The following is a 23,954-nucleotide window of genomic DNA, read 5'->3' as shown; positions in this document are numbered from 1 at the left end:
TTTCACCGATTTTTCTTGTACCAGCAACTTTTCAAATAGGTATGGCCCAAGGTTAGTAAAAACAGACACCTTATTGGGTTGTCACAGCGATGAGGGAAATTACTAATAGTTCCTCAGTGTGTACGTAGCTGGCCCCAATCATACACATACTACACATTCACTGGAAATAGTTACTAATACCAATGATATAAGTAACAACACACATGTGCAGTAAATAATTAGAATACACATCTGCATAAAATAATTAGAGTTACTCCTTTATTGTAGTCCCTACTGGTCAGTGAAGTAGACAAGTCATCCACATCTTGAATTGGTTAAGAGAGTTGTGGTTAACAGTTATCTGTTCTCAAAGGACCTGCAGACAGGCAACAAGTTAGCCTATGGCACAGGGAGTCAGATATCTGATCCTGAAAATTGATGAATGCAGAAAAATAATCCCAGATCCACAGATAGCACTCCATCCAACAATCATTGTGAAGGTGACAGACCTTACTAGACCTACGATATAGAAAGAAACTATTGTATATTATTTTGTAAGAATGACATCATACATGTGACATGTAGCACTTACAATATTGTTCATTTCTCTACTGTGTATTGTGTAACATTGGCTGGATGAAATATTGGGGAGTTGAATACTGTATTTTGTGGGGTTAAATATTGGTGGGGTCTAATATTGGCAGAACCAACACTTCACTACATTACTGTACATATACACACATCATCCATGTATATAACAGGGAGAAGTACATATGTACTTCAGAGAGCCCTATGGTAGCACATTGCATATTATGTTCATTAATAGTATAAGGAGTGTGTATTGGTGGCAACGGGCAATAGATCTGCTCGAGCTAGCTGAATTGGGAGTTTCAAAATGGATTAATTTTCATGGATCAGCTTTATGTGGATTAATTTTGTGGATCAGCTTCAAACCATGAAACCCACAAAAGTTTATACACTACGAAAATTTCTACGCTTACGGTATATGGTAGCTGATGGTAGGATGCACTTTGCAATTAAGAGATGAATTTTCATGAACACTGCTCCAAGCATACATTATATTCATGAACTATTCATGAAATATGTTACATGAACATTCATGGACTGGTTAATTGACTAAAGTTGCATATAGCCGCACAGCTGTTTATAGTTCTGTTGCTTCTTCCCTGAAATTTAGAGCCTTAAGTTCATGAATCATCCTTAAATTTCACTTAGCCTTGCTGCTTCTTTAAACCTTTACTTTGGCAGTACTAGTAACAACAGTCACTATAGTTCATGAACATAGAGTAGGCACACACTAGTTTACTTGATGAACAGTTCGTGAATTCACCAACTGTTCATGACAAGTAAGCCTTCATGAATGTACATGAAATATTTCGTCCATGCCGTAAAGTTTTTTGTCTGCCATATAAGGTGGGAATTTGTGCTTTCCTTGTTATTCAGCCAAATTTTCAACAGTTGTACAAGGAGAGTGTTGTAAGACCCAGGATAACTGTTGAAAGCTGCAACGGCTTAAGTACAGTCCATCTGGCAGACATGGAATCAAATACACGAGTATTTACTGTATAAATCAGATTATTTTAATAGTAATACATTTTTGAGGTTATACGTAGCCACCAAACACTTAACACGTAAACAGCAAATTTTATTTGCAGGTACCAGCAGATATACAGTGTTGTACATTTCACATGTGAACAACAGCTACTATAAACCACAAGGTGGTCAGTGGATTTCAGGTTGCTTGTGAATACAATAGGACAATTTGCACACATGATTGCTCAGACACATGAGCTGTTTGCTTTCAACCAAACTCCTTTTAACAACACAACTACATTATTAACCTTCTTAGTTCATTAGACAATGCCAGGGGCATACTGAGGTAGTTACTTAAAAGCACTACAGGTAAGCATTCACATGATCACATTTTGAAAATCATGTGCAAATTGTTCAACTGCATTCACAAACAACCTGAAATCGACTAGATCACTCTAAAAGTCAAGTGAGCACAAGTTGTGACCTGACACAACATGTAACACACAACCACCTGATTATGGTAACAACTGATAGGATCCCACACAAACCTACGTAAGTGGCACCACAAACCATTTGAATTTATTATGTATACTCCAATATTATACACTACACAAGATGTACATACATCCTTACCTTATCAGAAACTTCGTCTCAAATATAATTCCTTCTTCAATATTCTACAAGGACAGAATAATAAAGTACATCACATCGCTATAAGCAAGCAGTCTCATAACAATTAAGATTTCAATCTAAACAACAGAATTACATGAATTACAAACTAATTACAAATGTATGCAGGTGACTGGCATGACACAACCATGGTAACATGATGTCATATGCTAATTAGCAATTTTATTACTATAACATGTCCTTGGAGACTATTGGAGGAATGAAGTCCAATAGCCTTTGAAAAACATGTCATGTTGAACCCTTCATGTCTGATATAATCACAACTAATATGGTTTTGGCAATGTTTGCTATAAGCAGGTACAAGCTGTTACTATGGTTACCATTGGTTACTGTCACTGTCAGTCGACTGTACAAAGTGATTCACTTAATAGCATTGATTCATGTAAATTACCACTCATCCTATGTGACAAAATTAGTGGAAATTAATATACCTGTAGTCAATGTCCACAAACACCACAGAAGTTGATTTTTCACCATTAATGGATAGCCATACATAAATACACTAACTACACATTTGCACTATTACATACGTATGTGTTGAGCTGGATCCTCAAGAACATTTGATAATTCACTCATGGATGCAATTACAGCATTGAAACCGGGTGGGGTCATCCGGATCACATTTTCTCTGGGTCATCCGGGTCCGACCCGGTTTACAAATTATCCAGGTCTGACCCGGATTGGATCACATGAGAAACGAAATCATTCGTTTGATGATGTGGAAACTTATAAACGCTAGTCACGCAGTTCTTTCATGAGTCACGCCCACTTATCGCATTACAGACATACGCTAAGCCATGCCCATTTATTAGTAAGTGTAGTCTGTAGCACAAAAGTGTGTCCGTTGTTGTCTACAAGCTTATGTGGAGCCACGCCCACTACTAAATTATTGTATGAGTCATATATAGTGTAGTCTTACAGCAGGATAAGTACTTTTGTAAGCCACACCCACTTTACTATATCGGGAAATTGTAATACTAGGTATGCATGAAGCCACACCCAATTGCTGTCTGTAAACTCACAGTAGTTACGTGGAACTAAACCCACTGACTGATTTTAAATTATAAACTTACCAGCTTAGTTATCACATAACTACTCGTTTACTCAACACGACTCGAACGGTCTCGCTCGTTCGAGACTACCCGAAACATAGCTCTTATCGCATGCCTCGGCTTTAATTAATCCGGGTCACATCCGGGTCGGTGGGTTGTCTGGGTCAGCAGTAGTGACCCGGTTTCAATGCCAGTACACACCATCTTGAATTTTGGGTCATTTGTAGCACTGCTTGACCTGCTAAAGATATTTCAAAATCTTTTCACTCAAAATTTCTGGCACAACAATACACAATCACTGCTTGACCTGCTAAAGATATTTCAAAATCTTTTCACTCAAAATTTCTGGCACAACAATACACAATGTCCACCATAAATTTTCTATAGTGAAGCCATAAAAGTGTAGTATCCATTGCAGCCTTTTTCAAAAAAATTGTGATGTAGCCAAACCACACGTGTCTGTTGTTAACACTTTTGTTGTCACCACAATTATCTGGTTGGCTGAAATGGAAAAAACATCCACCTTCATTTTTAGCTGTTTTTCAGGATCAAGCTCACTATACACCCATGTGACTAGTTTGTTCAGGATGCTTTATACAAGTGGATTTCTAGACACGCATGTTAGCCACTGGTAACATTCTGGTGTCACAGATCAGCTAGAACATGAGATTCCCAGCAGTACATGCATATTATGTACATATTTCTCTTTGAGTAAGGCTGGAGACTCTATACAGCCTACTCAGTCATTTTCTGTTGATATACCACCACCATTCATGGCTGCATTATGTAATAGTTATACCATGGCTGCGAGGGATTTTGCTGATATATACACCCAAAGCGCGAGGGCCGCAGGCCCGAGGGCTGCGGGTGTATATGTCAGCAAAATCCCAAGCAGCCATGGTACAAGTGATATATATCACTTGGGGCGCACTCACCTAATAGGTGAAAGAACTAATGAGAACTCATCCCATTTGTTTTATACAGTAGCATCTGAAGATCGATTGTGGTTTTAATAGCGTGGGCTAATAGCCATCAAAACATTGTCCATACGTTAAAACGTCATTAATACGTTACTATATGCTTCAACACGCAATGTTAGAAAACTTGCGATTGTGGGATGGAGTTTATATTGTTATCATTTTTGTACTAAGTTAAGCCAACTAACTTCGCTATTGGGACAGTAAGTAAGTTATTATATTAAGTTAAGTACTTAGAACTGTAAGTTACTAACCTATTTCAACGTAGCAGTAGTAGCTTTGCTGTTCCATGGTCTGTTCAAAGGCTGATACACGGTGGGTAGAAATATGCATCCACAATCGCCCAAACAATTATCTTGTGCCTTCATTATCCTTTAGTAACAACCAACTACTCTATCTTAGCCTATGTACTAAGCTTAGCAACCTCTACAAAACCGAGTCCCACAATACAAAGCTCTATGTCGCTCAATATAACGAGTCAAAGCGCATCGATTCTTTGAACTGGCTGGGTATCAAAGTCATTGGCAAACCGCTTTCCCATGATATTGCCCGGGCAATATCTTGATATTGCCCGGGCAATATGCGAGTTAAACATCGAGCGGCGCCTTTGAACGCCCACGCTAAAGTGGTATATACGTAGATGTAGTCATGAAAATATTGCTCAAAAATACCTTACTATGGACTGCAGTTATTTTAAACATGTTATGGTTAGCTTCATTCATGGTAAAGACTTCAAACTTGCATAGCTTTTGACTTTCCCAATGTACATGTATAGCGGATTGAATTTTTCCAAATTGTATTTCCAAATCTATTCATGTGCATACAATAATTGGGGTTTTTCTAAAATTAATCAAATACACCCTGTACACTGTAACTAGTTCATTTTGTATTTATCATATCTACTGGAAAAGTGTGAGATTTCATTGTGGGATTCTAAACGTAACACATACAACATGACTGTACCATACCATGTCATCCTACGTGTAATATACATGACAACAGTGTTGGGCAAGTTACTTTTTAAAAGTAACTAGTTACATATTACATATTACTTGCAACTGAACTATTTAGTTACAGTTACAAATTACCCATAAAATAAAGTAACTATAATAATATTACACATTATATTACTTTGTGTCCACAGCCTTAAGCTGTCACGTGTGAAACTACCACCTTATCACGTGACATGATTGCGTTGTTGGACAATGTGCAAATTTTGGTTATAAGTAAGAAGCTGGTGAATAAGCTTCATTCAGTAGGCTTCATTACTTCGGTGTGGCTAGGCGTTACTCAGTGGATTACTAACGAGATTAGTAACTTTGTTACTTGTAGTAATAATATTATGTAATATTAGATTTGTTACAGTAACTATATTACTTAGATAATGCGTTACATTTGTAAGTAAAGTAACTTGAGTTATATTACCTGTTTTTATAGCGTATTTCGTTATATTACTTAGTTACCACAAAAGTAATAATATTACATAACACGTTACATAAGTAACGCGTTACTCCCAACGCTGCATGACAAATACATCATCATTGGTTCATTGGTACATACATGTCACATGTAAGCAGCCCTTAGTATAACATGTCACTGGATCATATAACATGTTACACTCATATAGTATATGATGGACTTGAATATCACAACAACAAAACTGGTGTAATATGGACACTTTGGGACAACATCAATTTGATTATCAAGGTGACCAGTTATTTACTGTACTAAAGGAACATCTTAATGAAGTCTACACAGTATTGGGAGTGATCTCATTTTTTGAATCTCCACATTAATTAGGACAAAGTATTTGAAAATGAATAAATAAATTTACATTTTATATTTATGGTCTCAACTAGACACCAGCTACTTCATCCCAAGATAAAGAACACATACCTGGTACATTAAGAAGTTGAGATGCTAAGTGATCATAGCAGGTGAAATCTTGGAGCTGTGGGTCTACTTTTAATTTTGAATATAAATGCTTCACCAGGAAATCAAAACCAGAACTTCACACAACACTGTATACATACACCTGTACATTCACTCATATGGTATAAAGTTCATTGTGATAATTGGCAGCTTACACTACTAACAGTAGAGCAGCACCAGCAACTTTACCTGAGAGATTAGTGTACCCCAGCGAAGTACTGTGTTTGTACAGTTTGTTTCCAAAAAATTAAAGTACCAGAGTGCTAGCAAAAAGTATTTTATAGAAATGCACTTCTGATACAGGTTGATAGTGATATATCAGGCATGAACGATTGTACGTATATGGTCATTGTAACCCTTTGTGCTGTGACTGCCATTTGTTGTCATTGCTCTAAGTCTAGTTTCTCCTTAACAGAACCATTTATAGTTGTGAAATTCACATGATTGTGAAGTACAGATAAAATAGAACCTGAATATCACTTAATCCCCGGTGATCCCCACCATTAGTATAATGTACAGGACCTATTGGGCTCACGTGAAAATGTTTTCTGACGTAGCGAATTCTTATACTAGTACATGTGACATGTGTCACACCCCCTGATGTATTACCATCTACACCAATTATAAGTGTCCTAATTATGTAGGTGTCCTGATTTTCCAGCAAGTCTTGTTGATAGTTTCATGAGGCCATACCACTCAATGTTTTTGTTGAGGTGCTGATATAACCATACAGGACTATATAGTCTCTCTTGGCCAGACCACTTTGTCATTGATCATGAGTACAGTATACGGTCTGGCTAAGTGAAGTTTAGTACAATATTCAATAATCGATTGCTGCATAACAAGAAGTAGCTAACGTTATTTATACCTCTCACTTGACAGGACATCCTGATGCGACCTAAGCGAGGTCCTCTGAGACTCTCCTCCTTGCTCTGACCTAGTCCCCGCTCCTCGTTTGTGAATAAAATGATGTGCTCTAGTTGGAATAATTATCTAAATAAAGCACACTAGTAACTTAATGTTGTTACCTGGTCTGGCTCGTGGTCTGGGGAGCGAGACTAGACTTTCTCCCACAATGATGATGTCAAGCGAAGTACTGCTTGTAAGTGTGAACTGATGTTTCTGTACCGTCTGTATAGTAGTTCGATCATAGATAAGGCTTCTCCAAATATATTCTCTGTTTCCCGTCCACCGCCCGCATCTGGTTACTGTCAGCTCGATATATTCCATTGTGTTTCGGCTGTTCTTGCATTCTGTACAGGCTCAGTAAATGTTGTGAACGGTGTCAGCAGTGCTATGAAGTGGTAACAAATTCACGTTTGTGTTTACAACTTTTAAAAGCTTAAACATGCTTTTATGCTTGTACCAGACAAATAATAGCTTGAAAAGCTGCCAATATTAGCTATAATGGAAATGAACCACCAGCCCGCATGCAAATATACCCGAGTTCAGGATGGGAAACAGAGAATTTATTTGGAGTGGCCTAACCCCAGGTTACAAGGGGGTGTCATGTCGGCACACGCTGCAGCTAGATCTGCGACCACGGTCAAAGTCTTGACCCTTGACTTGCAGCGTTTATCATCTTTGACCTGTGACTTGAGCATTTCTTGTTGGACTGTTGACCTTTGCTTATTTCTCTCTGTTTTCCAATATGTAAATGCTAGGTACAGGATAAAAGTTACACCTATATTTTACTTAATTACAACAAAATACTTAATTACAACAAAAATACAGTGAATTACACAGGCCTTTAAATAGGGCGAGGACAAGATACAAGATCGGATGAAAATGAGCGAGATTGAGGACCAACTCGCCCTCAGACCAACTGGATGAGCAAGATTGAGGACCAAACTGGATGACATCGGCGATGGCCATGAACAATGTAAGTATGAAGCTGCACATGTTCAGCCAGGTAATCATCCCAGGTGCAGATACATGTAAGTGAAACTATTCAGATATTGACATACACAGAGTTTCATTCATTCGCTCTAATAGAACAGTCATTTACTCTAATACAGTTTTTTTCTTTGATCCCTAATCCAACTTGAAATCCGTAATATTTTTCATCTTAACTGTCCCTCACTATAGCACACACACAGAGCCACTACATGTGTTCCATGTTACATCCTATAATGAGTTGTAATTGTTCTGAAACTTTTTGTAATAGTAAGGAAATGGTTTGATACTGTAAATCAGACCACCAGGATACCATCACTGCTAGATCATGAAATAAGTTGCTGTTTCATACAGAATTCCTAGTGAATCTCCATAGAATGTTCATAGATTATTAAATGAACATTTCGTGGACAAGATATTTTCATGCAAATTTTTGTATAAATTCTTGGAAGAATGCAACACAGAAAATTTACATCAAACCATTTTCATGGGTCATGTACAATTCATTGACAGTAATGTATGTCTGTTGTGTAACTTGTGTTGTGTAGTTATCCATCCACTAACACTTCACTTCCCTCACTAACACTTTACTTCCCTTCCTGGGTGGCTGGGAATTTCAAGTTCCCAGAACATTCAAGTCAGTAGCTTGGTTTACATTTGTAGGCAGGTAAGTATTGCTGGATTTTATCACTCAACATTTTTTTTTGTCTTTTAGCCGACCAGCTTTGCAGACAGTCTTGAGATCTGTAGACATTTGACTTTGTGTGTGTTCATGACTCTCAGTGATAAAACTGAAGCTAGGAAGTTTATTTTTTACTGACACTAAAGGTATGCATTTATTACCTTGGTGCATTGTGATTCGTTATTTTAGTAGGTGGGGCTGGTGTAGAGTGTTCTGCAGATCAATTAATTTAAAAGAGCAGAACTGTTTATGGATGATCTCAATGTACAGGTGTACACTAAGGTAAGCAGTGTTCACATATTTAAGTTTTTAAGACTCAAAAGTCATCCTCTTGGATGTGAGTGTATGACAGCCACTTCTATCAAGACACACGGTAGTGTGTCGTGCGGCCCAAGAAGCCGGCGCGTAACACCCGTGAGTATATTGACAGGAAGAAAGAAAACGCAATTTTCGCACCTCCGTAGCTCTGTGCTTCCTTGATGAAACAAGACGATTTTTTTCTGTGGACATGCCCTCCAACTGCAGCACTCCACATCCCAAATTTGAGCGAAATCGCTTCACGCGTTCCCGAGATATGCGACTTCAAAAATTGGCTCAGTTTCTTCGTTTTTTTTTCTTCTTATTTTTCTTTTTCTTGTCGCGCACTTACAAAAACTGCTATAAAACTCGAACGCCATATCCGATTGCCTTGAAATTTGGCACACAGAAGGGGATATAAAGGCGCATCTCGGTACCAACTTTGGCTGGAATACGATAAACAGGCAAAGAGTTATGAGCGATTATTCATGAAAAATAACACCAATATGTTGTCACGCCTACAGGGTAAACCGCGTATGGGAAGAAGCTGAAAATCGGTGGGTGAATAGGTTAACTATTGAACCTCAAACCTTTTGTGGTTTGAAAGAAATCGAGCTAAAAACCAGGAAGATACAACGTAAAAACCAACAGTGTGTAACAATTACGCAATCGAGATCAGCTAATAAAAAAAACGACTGCTTGCCACGCCTACTAGATAAACTGCTTGGGGTAATGTTTTGAAAATCGTTGTACAGATGGAGTAATCATCTTAGAAAGGCTCATCAATGGTGTAGAAGAATCATACTTAAAGCCACGGAGTTATAACACGAAATCCAACTTGGTGCAGCAAGTGCGAGATCGAGATACTCTAATAGAGCAGTCAACCTAATAGAGCAGTCACCCTGAAGAGAATTCAAGAGATCAGCTAGAAATAAGAAACCTGTATAGAGATCAGCTACACACAAGTCACCCTGTAGAGAGATCAGCTAGAAGAAGTTACCTTGTAGGGAGTTCATGCAACTATGGAAAGAGATAGTTCAGCTAGAAAAAATCACCTTGTAGAGTTCAGCTACAAAGAAACCACCATGTAGAGAGTTCAGCTACAAATAAATCGCCCTGTGGAGAGATCAATAGAAGAAGTTACCTTGCAGAGAGTTCAGCTACAAAGAAAACATCATGTAGAGAGTTCAGCTACAAACTAGTGACCTTGTAGAGACATCAGCTAGAAGAAGTTACCTTGTAGAGAGTTCAGCTACAAAGAAACCATTCTTTAAAGAGCTCAGCTGCAAACAAACCATCTGTACAGAATTCAGCTACAAATAAATCACCCTGTAGAAAGATGAGCTAGAAAAAGTTACCTTGTAGAGAGTTCAGTTACAAAGAAACCACCATGTAGAGAATTCAGCTACAAACTAGTGACCCTGTAAAGACATCAGCTAGAAGGAGTTACCTTGAGAGAGTTCAGCTACAAAGAAACCATCATGTAGAGAGTTCAGCTACAAACAAATCTCCCTGTAGAGAGATCAGCTAGAAGAAGTTACCTTGTAGAGAGTTCAGCTTCTAACAAATCACCCTGTAGAAAGATCAGCTAGAAGAGGTCACCTTGTAGAGAGTTCAGTTACAAAAAAACCACCATGTAGAGAGCTCAGCTACAAACTAGTGACCTTGTAGAGACATCAGCTAGAAGGAGTTACCTTGTAGAGAGTTCAGCTACAAAGAAACCATTCTTTAAAGAGCTCAGCTGCAAACAAACCACCTGTATAGAATTCAGCTACAAATAAATCACCCTGTAGAAAGATGAGCTAGAAAAAGTTACCTTGTAGAGAGTTCAGTTACAAAGAAACCACCATGTAGGGAATTCAGCTACAAACTAGTGACCCTGTAAAGACATCAGCTAGAAGAAGTTACCTTGAGAGAGTTCAGCTACAAAGAAACCATCATTTAGAGAGTTCAGATTCAAACAAATCACCTGTAGAGAGTTCAGCTACAAACAAATCTCCCTGTAGAGAGATCAGCTAGAAGAAGTTACCTTGTAGATAGTTCAGCTACAAACAAATCACCCTGTAGAGAGATCAGCTAGAAGAAGTTACCTTGTAGATAGTTCAGCTACAAACAAATCTCCCTGTAGAGAGATCAGCTAGAAGAAATTACCTTGTAGAGAGTTCAGCTACAAAGAAACCACCATGTAGAGAGTTCAGCTGCAAAGAAATCACCCTGTAGAAAATTCTGCCAGAAACAAATTGCCCCGTAGAAAGATCAGTTAGAAGAAGTTACCTTGTAGAGAGTTCAGCTACAAAGAAACCATTCTGTAATGAGCTCAGCTGCAAACAAATCACCTGTACAGAATTCAGCTACAAACAAATCACCCTGCAGAGAGATCAGCTAGAAGAAGTTAACTTGTAGAGAGTTCAGCTACAAAGAAACCATCATATAGAAAGTTCAGCTACAAACAAATCTCCCTGTAGAGAGATCAGCTAGAAGAAGTTACCTTGTAGAGAGTGAAGCTACAAACAAATCACCCTATTGAAAGATCAGCTAGAAGAAGTCACCTTGTAGAAAGTTCAGCTACAAAGAAACCATTCTGTAAAGAACTCAGCTGCAAACAAATCACCTGTACAGAATTCAGCTACAAACAAATCACCTGTAGAGAGTTCAGCTACAAACAAATCTCCCTGTAGAGAGATCAGCTAGAAGAAGTTACCTTGTAGATAGTTCAGCTACAAACAAATCACCCTGTAGAAAGATCAGTTAGAAGAAGTTACTTTGTAGAGAGTTCAGCTACAAAGAAATCATTCTGTAAAGAGCTCAGCTGCAAACAAATCACCTATACAGAATTCAGCTACAAACAAATCACCCTGTAGAGAGATCGAAGTTACCTTGTAGATAGTTCAGCTACAAAAAAATCTCCCTGTAGAGAGATCAGCTAGAAGAAATTACCTTGTAGAGAGTTCAGCTGCAAAGAAATCACCATTGCCCAAATTTCAAGGCAATAGCTCTTTCCAATCTGAAGTTATCAATTGTCAGAGTTGGCAAATTGGATGTGTGTGGAAGACCCCTTTTCGCAAATCCGATCACATATGTATTATATATATAATTTGTACATTTACTGATAAAATATTTATAGTACATCTACTTCATTTTTTCTTCTTCCTGTAGTAAAGAAAAAAACATAGGTTAAAAAAGTCCCAAAGCTGGCCATAGGCCGGCTTTGGGGTATACAAATACAAAAAGAAATGAAATCTAATCCCAAACAGCCAAGCTGTAAAAAAAGTGTGCGGCCCTCAGAAAGGCTGTGGTGAAAAAAGATGTGAAATCCAAGGTGGCGGCCAAGAAATGGCTGTGATGGTAGGTTAATGGTAAAAATTTTAATAACGACAATTCAGGTGAATTTTGTGCCACTTAATTCACCTGAATTGTCGTTATTGAAATTTTTACCATTAACCTACCATCACAGCCATTTCTTGGCCGCCACCTTGGATTTCACATCTTTTTTCACCATAGCCTTTCTGAGGGCCGCACACTTTTTTTACAGCTTGGCTGTTTTGGATTAGATTAGAGTATCTTGAAGATTTTTAGTTTTAACTTTACTGTGTTTGCAAAATTGCCTTACATTGTCAGTGGTTGGCCATTACAGTAAAACATCATCTATCGTAAGGCGAGAGATTTTTGTGACAGCCTAAAGTTTTCATGGATTGCCAATATGTACATGTAGTTTTTATCTGGATCACTCCACACAACTTGTACATGGGCTGTAAAATATGTGGACAAGACTTCTGTGATATTCATACAAATTTGTATCCCATGAAAAATTCCTGTTGCATAGTATTCCCTGGAGATTAGGACCATACTGACTGAAGTGTACTAGTAAGAAGTCAAATGAGCTTATCACTTATAAAACAGTTCATTTTAAAAGTCTAAATCACTTAGATATTGACAGACATAACAGCCGGGGGACCAGCCCCATCATCAGTACCTGTACCAGATCTCCAATCCTCTCAAACACAGGTGCTTACGTATGTAGCTCAGATGACAGTCATGTCCCATTACCTCACTATATAGCTCTTCCTCAAACTAATTGACAGTTTCCTCATAAACAACACAAAAACAAAACAACCTCATTTCCTTTGTAGTGATATGCAATACGTATGTCAATAATATCAATTTTAAATTTGTAATAATTTTTACATCACAATATTACAGTGTATACATGTATTACAGCGTGTATAGCACTATTACATGATGTTTACTGTAAGACAACACTGCAAAGTCTTGTGGTGTAATGCTACTTTCATATGTAAGTGAACTTGTACGAATATTGTAGCATATATTTGTCCCATGTAGCCCCATTTTGATATTACTAGGATACTTCCACTTCCTAGAAGCAACAGTCCATAATGTGTGTGGTGAATCCAAGAGTCCTCTTATTATGGACTCTTCCTAGAAGTATAGAGATTCCACTGTCGTGTGTACCTTTGTGATGTGTTGTGTACTTGTTTTGTAGTATCCACATTAACTGGTTCCTGTGAAACAGTCATCGAGTATAGTGAACACAGAGATGTGTGTGGTGATATTATACAACATGTAAGGAATACTATAGTGTACTATTGTGTGGATTTGATCATAGTTAACATTGGCAGTTACCATTGAAGGGCGTAGGAACTGCTCTGGCTGGTCTGATTTTAGTGAGACCTCTTTTCAAATATTGACAGTCAATGCAATAACTCTAATAGAGCAGTCAACTGCTTAATTATTTTATAACTTTGATTAGTATTTTGCTCAATCTCAAAAGGGTAGGACTCATGCTTTATGTTTCAGACAGTGACTCCTAGCAGAGCATCACATCCTAGATCTCCACCACAATCAGAGCCGGACTAAATTGCTTCCTACTGTGTTTCCCTACCCATTTAACAAGACTACCTTGGTTGTATCCAAGTGAATATTTCAGTCATACATATTCAATGCTTTACAATGTTATACAGCCTGTTATTGATTCCTGTGTCAAAGTCAATCGAGCTATCACTTCTAAAACAGTTCCTTGAAATTTACAAATCTAAATGGCCATCAAGTAGCCCCAGTATAGTACATTTATGGTATCAAGACTCGCGGCCAAGAAACTACAAAGCGCACGCCCAATTAAAAGACGCGCGGCCACTACTGTGAGTTATTTATATGTAGGGCTGGTTTCGCAATATTAGTCCTAGATTACGCAACATCTCTCAATAGATTTGTATTGCGTTACGTGATAAAAAAATCTTTAGGAGTCGTCATCATCATAGTTTTCTTGCGACCTCGCTAAAATAAAAAAGTTACCATCGCAAAATAAAAAATAGGCGTATTTCACTTTATTTCTCTACCTTATGTTACAACTACTGTCACGTTATACCAGTCAACATAGCCGTGTTTGTATAGTCCATCTAGCACTGACATTATCCAATCCTGGTTTGCCTATACGCGTATTTTCTTCAATCAAACCTCTATTCCCTACAATAACTTTTAAAGACATGACGTGGACACAAACTCTAATGCCTGATAAACAAGTTGTGACAGCATGCTGAACCGTAAGTTCCCTAGGGATGACGTTTTAAGCAGAAATCTTTTAAATTCGATTTAGTGCCACACCCCATGCGAGCGTTTATAAATCGCCAGTTGTCTTATGGTGTGAAGAACAAAATCACTAGCGAAGGTGCTTTAAGCATACTCTTCAATTCTCTATTTACATGTAATTTTTAATAGATTAACCACAAAGGCCGGTAAGGTGAATACAAAAGGTAACAAGGCTTTACCACCTCTATGTAGTGTGTACCATGTAGCTTGTGTTGTGGCTTTCATTAAGTATTATGCACACACAAATGATGCAACAAAATTTTGTAATGGATTGCTCGGATGTGGTTCGTGGTGTTGTGGCTCGAATGTGGTTCGTGGTTTGCCAGTGACCATGTATGAGTTGGGGTTGTTCCACACAACTTACACAATATTCAAATTTCGTGATGTCCATGAAAACTTCTTACCATATGGTAGACATACAACAATGTGTGACAACGTTAATCAACATCACATCAAGACTTGACTAAAAATAGTTCCAACAATAGTGATGATTTCTTGTATGTCAGCATGACGATACTGAGACCTGTAAAAGAATAAGCAGGTACTGAAGTTAAACACTCATGCAACTGACCTGGAACATCGGTCGCAACACCAAAAACACTTGTTTCGATATCTGATGACACAATCCAGCAGGCACTGAATTAAAAGAGAATGTACAAAAAATCAATATGCCGGGCTGTATTAATAATAGCATGTATAATCAAAATGAACAAAAATTATATCCCAGGCTAAGTGAATGAATAACATAACTGTTGGGTAAGCATGTCAAACCAGAACATTAGGACATTAGTCAAACAAAAGTACGCTATCACAACTTGGTCATAATACAATGTTTGTACCACTGGACTTCACACTGGTTGCCCAAAAATTGTGCCATTCCGGGACAACAGCATATTATTAAACAAATAGTTACTACAACACAGAAGGCTTACTGTTGCACTGTCTACACTGATATACCATAATTTAAAAACATAACAGGTGGGCATTAAATACAATACACTTAACATCTGGGTACTAGGAAAAAATCACTAACATCACAACATGTAAACTGACCTGGAAATTAACACCCTTGATGCCACTACAGTCTACACTGGATATTTGTATGAACTCATCAACACTATGCCCGATACATCTGAGTAGACTGACCTGTAAATTCACATCACTAGTATACAGTGATAATTGATAACTACAAAAACAACAATTGCAATAATACAATTCTTCTGTACGTCAACTGACCTGAAATTCATGACACTCGATACCGAGACCTGTAAAAGAATAAGCAGGCACTGAAGTCAACCTTAAATTAAACACACATGCAAACTGACCTGGAACATCGGTCGCAACACCAAAGACACCTGTTTCAATATCTGACGAAACAATCCAGCAGGCACTGAATTAAAAAGAGAATGTGCAAAAAATCAATATGCCAGGCTGTACCAATAAAGGATGGATAATCAAAATGAACTAAAATATGTATATCCCATATGCAGGTTAAGTCAGTAACATAACTGTTGGGTAAGCATGTAAACCAGAACATTAGGTCATTAGTCAAACAAAAGTACGCTATCACAAACTGGTCAGTGATAATTGATAACTACAAATGCAATAATACAATTCCTCCGAACGGTAACTGACCTGAAATTCATGACACCTGTATCTTTGTTCTTGCGTGGTCTCAACTTACATATGCACCATAATCACATTCAACTGCTAGTGGATGATAAACCAGTATGACCAGATGACCTGCGAAAACCAACAAACAGGTGTTAAATACAATACACCTAAAGCCTGGAATATGAAAAATATTATATAAGCATTATTCCACACTGATATAGTAATAGATTATAGGATGTTGTGGAAATTGCCTAAACGTGTAAACTTGAACATGAGGACAACTGCATAATCTGGACACTTGGAATTGTCCAATACCTGATGAACAAGTTGGTACTAATGACATTCACTTCAACATTTTATCCCAGCTGGGTGAATCTCTTGTAACTGAGTAAAAAGGTGTTTATTTTCCACCTGCAACCAAAGTTCTACATTTCTGTGGTTGAGTGTATAAAATCAGTATGCCATAGGGGTATGGAAATGGTTCCTTTCCTTCTGTTGTGACATTACTTACAGCTGACTGGTAAATGATCATCGAGGTCCCCGTGGACCCCAACAATGAGTATATCAATAACTTCACAAGTTGGAATGAATTTCCTTTCAACATGTGGTGGAATGAATTTCCTTTCAACATCTGGTGGACAGGTCAAAAACCCTATCGCACAAACACGGTGAATCAGTGTGTGGCGATATGACACGTTGCACAAACTTCACTCCCATGTATCACGAGTGTCTGCTTAAGGTAATTAGGGATTTTCCATGAGATTTCCCCTAAATAGATCACGTGTTAGTTGTCAATCCGGTGGATTCTGGTGGTATACATGGTTCAACAATGCGGTAAGTGTACTTTAATATAGTATAAGCTGTCAATAATTGTTTTTGCACTGCTAAACTAAGTTATTTTTGTGTGATAAGCATGCTTGAGGAAGGGTCTGGGGGACGAGACTAATGTTTTTACAGCAGTTGATGATGGCCAGGCAAAGAACTGCGAGAAGAACTACTGTGATAGTGTGATAGGGAAAAATTCCACCCCTATAGCTCTACCTATAGCTAGGGGCATTAACTAGCATTATCTACAACTACTGTATTATGTTGCTGATATGTACATCCGGGCCAAGAATAAAGGTGAAAGTGGTAGTAAGGCTCAATCCTATTATTCTGCTGAACAGGCAAGGGAGTCTGGGACTCTGGGGACATGCTCCCTCAGGAAAGTATAAGTACTACAACTTTTTTGTTTTAATTGCTTCAAGTATAAAAATTTCAGTCAAAAGGTGATGATCAAGGCTCTGGTCTTATGCACTGGTTGGAGTGGTTGTATCGATACTGCACTGTGACATCCTTGAGGGATTAGTGCTGGCATTGTCCATGGCAATACTGTTCCATCTCCCCGAGTCTTGATGATTGAGTCCTCCATTCCTTTCTCTGTTGCTCCAATCCTGAAGTTGTGACCACAGTCAAAAGGTGACGATCGAGGCTCTGGTCTTGCATCTATACTGTACTGGAACACCCTTGAGGGGTTAGTACTGGCATTGTCCATCGCAATACTGTTCCATCTCCCATATACAAGTCTTGATGGTTGAGTCCTCTATTCCTTTCTCTGCTGCTCTAATCCTGAAGTTGTGACCAAAATATTAAAAAATGGTTATAACATGATAAATGATTATGATGATAACAATTACAAATGTATTTATAGCTGTGTAGCAACTGTGAACTAGTTAGGAACTTGCAAGTTTAATTAGGTGTCTGAAGCATTTAACATGCACAGATATGAGATATATTCATCACATGCAGGCAGTAAAGATAGATTTACTCTAATAGAACAGTCATACTACACCGTAAATTCATACTTTCGAATTTACTGTGTTATGAAACAATCATTATTATGTTTGGATTTTACTGACTCTCCAAGATAATATTCTGCATTAATGTTAATTGCTCATTTCCAAAAAAGTTACCTTTTAAACCAAATGTAGAGTCTATCACTGACAAAAATGAGTGATATCCACCCCAAAAACACCTTCGCTGTAAAAAAGGCGCGCCCAAGAAACTACAAGTACCTGGAACCCAATGTAAAAAAACAAAAAGAAAAAACAGCTCAGCTGAAGTGAAAAGTAACTGGTAACTTAAAGAGCTGATATCTGAAGCGGCCAAGAATACAATTACTAAAGTTTTATCCATGCAAGAACACCTTGGCTATAAAACAGATGTGTACATGAAAGTAACTGGCAACTGAAATGGCTGATATCTGAAGCGGCCAAGAATGAATGGTCATATACAACTAATTCAAAAATTTAACACTGAACCTTTATACGTAATTCAGCTGTGTTTTATATTCACTCTTGCTGCATTGTAAAGTAATTTCTTTTAACTCTAATTGGCTGGTAATTTGGCCGCCTTTTTTTGCTCTATTATACTGACTATTAAAAAAGGCGGCCAAATTACCAGCCAATTAGAGTTAAAAGAAATTACTTTACGATGCAGCAAGAGTGAATATAAAACACAGCTGAATTACGTATAAAGGTTCAGTGTTAAATTTTTGAATTAGTTGTATATGACCATTCATTCTTGGCCGCTTCAGATATCAGCCATTTCAGTTGCCAGTTACTTTCATGTACACATCTGTTTTATAGCCAAGGTGTTCTTGCATGGATAAAACTTTAGTAATTGTATTCTTGGCCGCTTCAGATATCAGCTCTTTAAGTTACCAGTTACTTTTCACTTCAGCTGAGCTGTTTTTTCTTTGTTTTTTTACATTGGGTTCCAGGTACTTGTAGTTTCCTGGGCGCGCCTTTTTTACAGCGAAGGTGTTTTTGGGGTGGATATCATACACTTGAATATAAAATGAAATGCACTTACGTATAGTTTTCCTATTTTCATGAATTTTTTCATGAATTATATCTAGCATTCAATATGTATTGTACAGACTAATTGATCAAAAGGAACTTTCCAACATACGTACAAATACAGACGTAAAAAGAAGTTGAAATGTACTTGTGGCACTAGCAACTAGTGCTCGACAGTATTGAAATTTCAATACATGGTATTAGTAACAGGAAAGTATCACGGTATCAATATATAGTTAGACATTTCAGCTGGGGGACCAGCAACATCATCAGTTGTGTGCGTGCGTGCATGCTTGTACTGTATGTGGTACCTGGTCAAAACTTGGGAAGCAAATGTCAACTGTCCATGTCTCACACAGAGAGTGAAGGTACAGGTGGGACTTTGGGTGTCCACACCTTCACCTGTGAGACATGGCACAGTCTCCTGTGAGTTACTAGTCCTGACCCAGGAAGATTTTCCTGCACTGACTCTTAGCACATGAGTAGCACACTAGTGTCCCAGTGCTGGTTCACTGGGTAGATGTTACTGTGCTAACATGACAACTGAAGGCTTTTGTGTGAGTGAGTGTATTTTCTGTCAACACCTTCTCATAACTACCGTTTAGCAATAGCTATCAAACTGGCAAGGTACGTAGGATTGCAGTGTTCAAATCTGGTGCCAGTTATATATTACAAGTCTCCCAGAGGGTACTGCCTTGTATAGCAGAATCTGTTGCTATGTCACATGATGCACATGTTACCACTGGTCAGTGCTGATAAGTTCTCTGGTTTGTACCATGACAACCAGGTGTGTACTGGTGATTACTTTGCTATCCTAAGGAAGGTGTGTGTGCACGTGTAGTTTAGTTATGCTGGCTTAGTAATTCTGTAATATTGTAATTCGTATATACCATATACTGAACTCTTTATTTCTACAGCATATTTCTCATAACTTGAAGGCTTGTCCTTGCTACTGAAAACTAGGCCTTTGCACTAACATGTATGAATTTGACTACTGAACTTGTACAAATTGTAGCATATATTTGTCCACGTGGTCCCATTTTAATATTACCTCACTAATCAGGGTACTTCCATCCACATAGTTCCTAGAAGTGTAGAGATTCCACTGTAATGTGTACCTATGTGATGTGTTGTGTACTTGTTTTCTAGTATCCACATTAACTGATTCCTGTGAAACAGTCATACTTGGTATAGTAGTCATCAACCTGTTGTGTGTTTATATCATTTCAGAATGTCATAGTTCTTATCCAGCAGCTTTAAAGTTTTACGAACACTTTAAACCTGTTGAGGTATTGGGAGGAGTACATAGAATATTCCAGTAAGTTGTATAGTGTGAGGACCTTAATGCACATTCCTTGTTTGTCAACAGATTTTACCTAAGAATGACTCAACACTGTTGGATAACTCTGACAACAAAGCAGTAAACCATTCAATATGTACCAATTGTTCAAAACAAACGGAAAATTTGTTGTCTATTATGAGGAGTATAGTGAACACAGATGTGTGTGGTGATATTGTGCAACATGTAAGGAATACTATAGTGTACTATTGTATGGATTTGATCATAGTTAACATTGGCAGTTACCATTGAAGGGCGTAGGAACTGCTCCAGCTGGTCTGGTATAATAGTGAGACTACTTCTCAAATATTGAGACATTGTACGTACCATACAATAACTCTAATAGAGCAGTCAGCTGCTTAACTATTTTATAACTTGGATTAGTATTTTGCTCCATCTCAAAAGGGTAGGACTCATGTTTTACATTTTGGACAGTGACTCCTATAGTATGTTAACGTTGAGCTGAATCCTCAAAAACATTTAATAACTTATGGATGCAAATATACATGATCTTGAAATTTGGCTTATTTGTAGTACTGCTTGACCCACTAAAAATATTTCAAAATCTTGTTGTTCAAATGTTTGACATAATATTTACAGCCAATCAAATTTTTCACAATACATTTCCTGTGGGGAAGCCATATAAATGCAGTGTCCATTACAGCCCTTTCCCGAACTTGTAATGGAGCCAAACCATACATATGTCTGTTGTTGACACCTTTGCTGTTACTAATAATCATCTGGTTGGCTGAAATGTTAACTCTGTTGAGAAAATCCACTTTTTATTTTTAGCTGTTTTTCAGGATTCAGCTCAACGTGAACAAACTATAGCAGAGGATCACATCCTAGATCTCCACCACAACATAAAAAAATTGGATTTTTTGTCTAGAGTAGGTACCATAGCATGTCGATGAAAAGGTAAACAAGTTGGAGTAGTGCACATATTAAATCACAGTAGGGATATACATCTTACTGTGCTTTAATATCGTGCAGTACTCCAGCTTGTTTCAATACTTTTTTTGTGTACTTTTTACATGTAATTGTGTTATTGTGACTGGGTCAGCAAAAATAGGGCATGCGGGCACATAAAATTTAACTACTTTTTCAAACCTTTATCACCCATAACTTTTTGTGCCATCATGTACCATCGCTTAACTTTTTGTACCATAGCCCATAACTTTTTGTGACTTTAAAAATTTCATATCAGATATGACCACAGGATGTAGTTTCTATCCACATGCTCTATTTTCCCAGGTCCAGTCACAATAATTGATGTTGTACAGAAGCCATTGGTAATATTGAAGGACAAGTTTATTACTTTAATCTTCAACTATTGTATGTACAGCCTGAATGATAATGTTTGCCTACACTGAACTTTGCATTCCAATGTGTACATTGTCTTATTACACTTGAGGTCAATTCATGTATGTTAAAACCATATTACTAAGTGGCTGTAGTCGGCTATATAGTCACACAATTGTTGTGATGTGATATTTTATTTTAGTTGAACATGATAAGACTACAATGGAGTCAGCGCTTCAAGTGTGACCTACCCAAGAAAAACTTGGAGTTATTGTTTGTGCCTTAGTACTCTTTTTACTGTGGAGTACACTTGTATGGCTGCCTTGATGACAAAGTCATCTTTCTGGTGAGGACTAGCTATCTACTTATATATCATTTTATCATTTGTTTTGGGATGTTGCGTAAATAAAAAAATATTGTTTGTAGCTATCAGCATTGATTGAAATGGATCAGGTCATCTGGTCACATACTGTCCAGGTCATCTGGGTTTAACCTGCTTTAATTTATAGGATATTTGGCAGGTGCTAGGTCAGATCATAGGTGAAATGAATTAATCAGTTTGACAACTTGGAAATGTATTTACATGCCATCATCTAGCTCAGCTTCTTTCATGAGTCTTACACACTTATTAGGAGCACATGTTGCTGTTTAGTCGTACATGGAACCATGCTCATTTGTCAGTAGATGTATTGAAGTGTGTAGGTATACACCATCCCATGCACAAATCCATGTCCATTGCTGTCTGCAGGATTACATGGAGTCACTCCCACTAATCAATTATTATTACTGTATTATTATTATTGTTCTTTGTGTACACATCAATGTGAGGTGTAAGCTTTGGTTTCAGGTCATACCCAGCTCTGGTTTTAATTGTTATCTGGGTCAGTGGGTCATCCAGATCAGCAGTAGTGACACGAAGTTTAAATGCTGATAGCTATATATAAGCAGTATTTTATTTGTGTGACTTTCAGAATAAAGTTATCACATTAAATATGTACTTGTATGGGTAGGGTATTAAGTATCCCATTATTGTGTAGTGACCTTCAATAGTGGATCAAGTTTAACTGCTGATATTTCTGATCATTCATCTCATCATGTGCTGAGGAAAGAGGGTGCTCTTTATGTCCACCACACTGACATCAACTACACCTGTGTGTCTTGATATCATCTTTTCATTATAATTATGCATTAAACTAAAATCCACAATGTCATATTTTTGGTTGTAATAAAATACCATGATTTAATTTTGCTAGCTGACATTGTGCCATATGTGTTCTTTAAAAAGTGGTCATTAGAGATGTTGGAGAGATAACTCATTTTTCCTGCATTGGGTCTCATTTGATGAGAGATTTGATGAAAGCATTACAAGATACAGAAATATTGGACCCGATGAAAATAATTACTACTATCACTTTCAAGGAGGCGTTTTGCAGAGAGATACTGTTATTCATTGAGAAACTGGAACTGGTAAAAGCTGTACATTCCTCACTCCTTCCCTGCAGGACAGTGGACCAACCAGGATGAATACAGATGTAGGGTCCAAGGAGCTCAACTACATTACATAGCTAGCCATATATGTCCTAAAAGAAAACAGATCATGTCTGGCGTTGATAATGATGGTTGTAGTATGGTTAATGTTATGTGTTCACCCAGCCGTTATGTTCATAGCATATCACTGTATGATTTTCTTTTGCTGTGGGTAGGTTAGCCACGATAGAGAGTACCCATTTAATTTAGTAATGGTTACTAAGCAATGAGTAACAACTTCACCATAGCTTTCTAACCTTTGCTAACAGTCTTTGCCTTGTAACTCACTCCCACCTTAACATTCACAAAGATAACTTAGTGTTTTATGGGTGGCTAGCCCCCTGTATTGGTTATCATTACCATTGTCCATTGTTTGATATAAAACAATCTAGATGTTTAGTTAAGAATGAAGTCTATAGGAATTACTCCATTTGCTTTTTTGGGAGCTCAGATACCTTTATGTGTGTGTGGGCCAATTGTAAATTAACTTAGCAGTCATCTAATTAGCCAAATATGGCAAGATTGCAGATAGCAAATATGTGGGTGCTGATGAAAACAAATAATGACCTGATGTGTGTAGCCACATATTTATATGCAAGGAGGTGAGATACAGGTAGGTGGCTGGAGAAGTTGAGAAGGGAACCAGCAGCTGGAAAATGAAGAGGCACA

At 37.7% G+C, this 23,954-nt stretch overlaps 1 protein-coding gene and 3 long non-coding RNA genes across 16 annotated transcripts in view; 2 read left to right on the top strand and 2 right to left on the bottom strand.

Moving 5' to 3' along the window:
* The window catches only part of LOC136258242 (uncharacterized), a 54,586-nt gene extending 53,950 nt beyond the window's left edge, over positions 1-636 (top strand). For all 6 annotated transcript variants that reach the window (XR_010702654.1, XR_010702652.1, XR_010702655.1 and 3 more), the window contains one exon: positions 268-636. This is a non-coding gene — a long non-coding RNA (uncharacterized lncRNA). The remainder of the gene's footprint in view (positions 1-267) is intronic.
* On the bottom strand, positions 157-7,609 carry LOC136258246 (uncharacterized). The gene is made up of 3 exons (XR_010702666.1): positions 7,053-7,609; positions 2,167-2,210; positions 157-498 (listed from the first exon to the last, which is right to left on the bottom strand). It is a non-coding gene; the product is annotated as an uncharacterized lncRNA (long non-coding RNA).
* LOC136258243 (uncharacterized) lies at positions 7,140-23,002 on the top strand. Of its 5 annotated transcripts, XR_010702658.1 has the most exons (11): positions 7,140-7,286; positions 7,943-8,066; positions 8,629-8,747; positions 8,796-8,908; positions 8,952-9,044; positions 13,278-13,353; positions 13,561-13,640; positions 20,348-20,435; positions 20,487-20,642; positions 21,961-22,104; positions 22,796-23,002. It is a non-coding gene; the product is annotated as an uncharacterized lncRNA (long non-coding RNA). The 5 variants fall into 5 exon arrangements; XR_010702657.1 differs by lacking the exon at positions 13,278-13,353; XR_010702656.1 differs by having other exon boundaries at positions 13,278-13,640.
* LOC136258355 (uncharacterized) lies at positions 15,033-16,363 on the bottom strand. 4 transcript variants are annotated; one of them, XM_066051673.1, is made up of 6 exons: positions 16,299-16,363; positions 15,989-16,053; positions 15,900-15,928; positions 15,717-15,849; positions 15,235-15,299; positions 15,033-15,186 (listed from the first exon to the last, which is right to left on the bottom strand). In XM_066051673.1, exons 2-6 carry the CDS (start codon positions 15,995-15,997, stop codon positions 15,111-15,113), a joined length of 312 nt encoding a protein of 103 aa, XP_065907745.1. In that variant the 5' UTR covers positions 15,998-16,053; positions 16,299-16,363; the 3' UTR covers positions 15,033-15,110. The 4 variants fall into 4 exon arrangements, with proteins under 4 accessions (XP_065907745.1, XP_065907744.1, XP_065907743.1 ...); XM_066051672.1 differs by having other exon boundaries at positions 15,717-15,809; positions 16,299-16,357; XM_066051671.1 differs by having other exon boundaries at positions 15,717-15,809; positions 15,900-16,053; positions 16,299-16,357.
* Positions 23,003-23,954: the final 952 nt, after the last annotated feature.

This window comes from Dysidea avara, chromosome 6 (genome assembly GCF_963678975.1).
Source record: "Dysidea avara chromosome 6, odDysAvar1.4, whole genome shotgun sequence".
In the NCBI taxonomy this organism is placed as follows: domain Eukaryota; kingdom Metazoa; phylum Porifera; class Demospongiae; order Dictyoceratida; family Dysideidae; genus Dysidea; species Dysidea avara.
The sequence above is the reverse complement of the archived record's forward strand: the minus strand, read 5'-3'. Positions and strand labels throughout refer to the sequence as shown.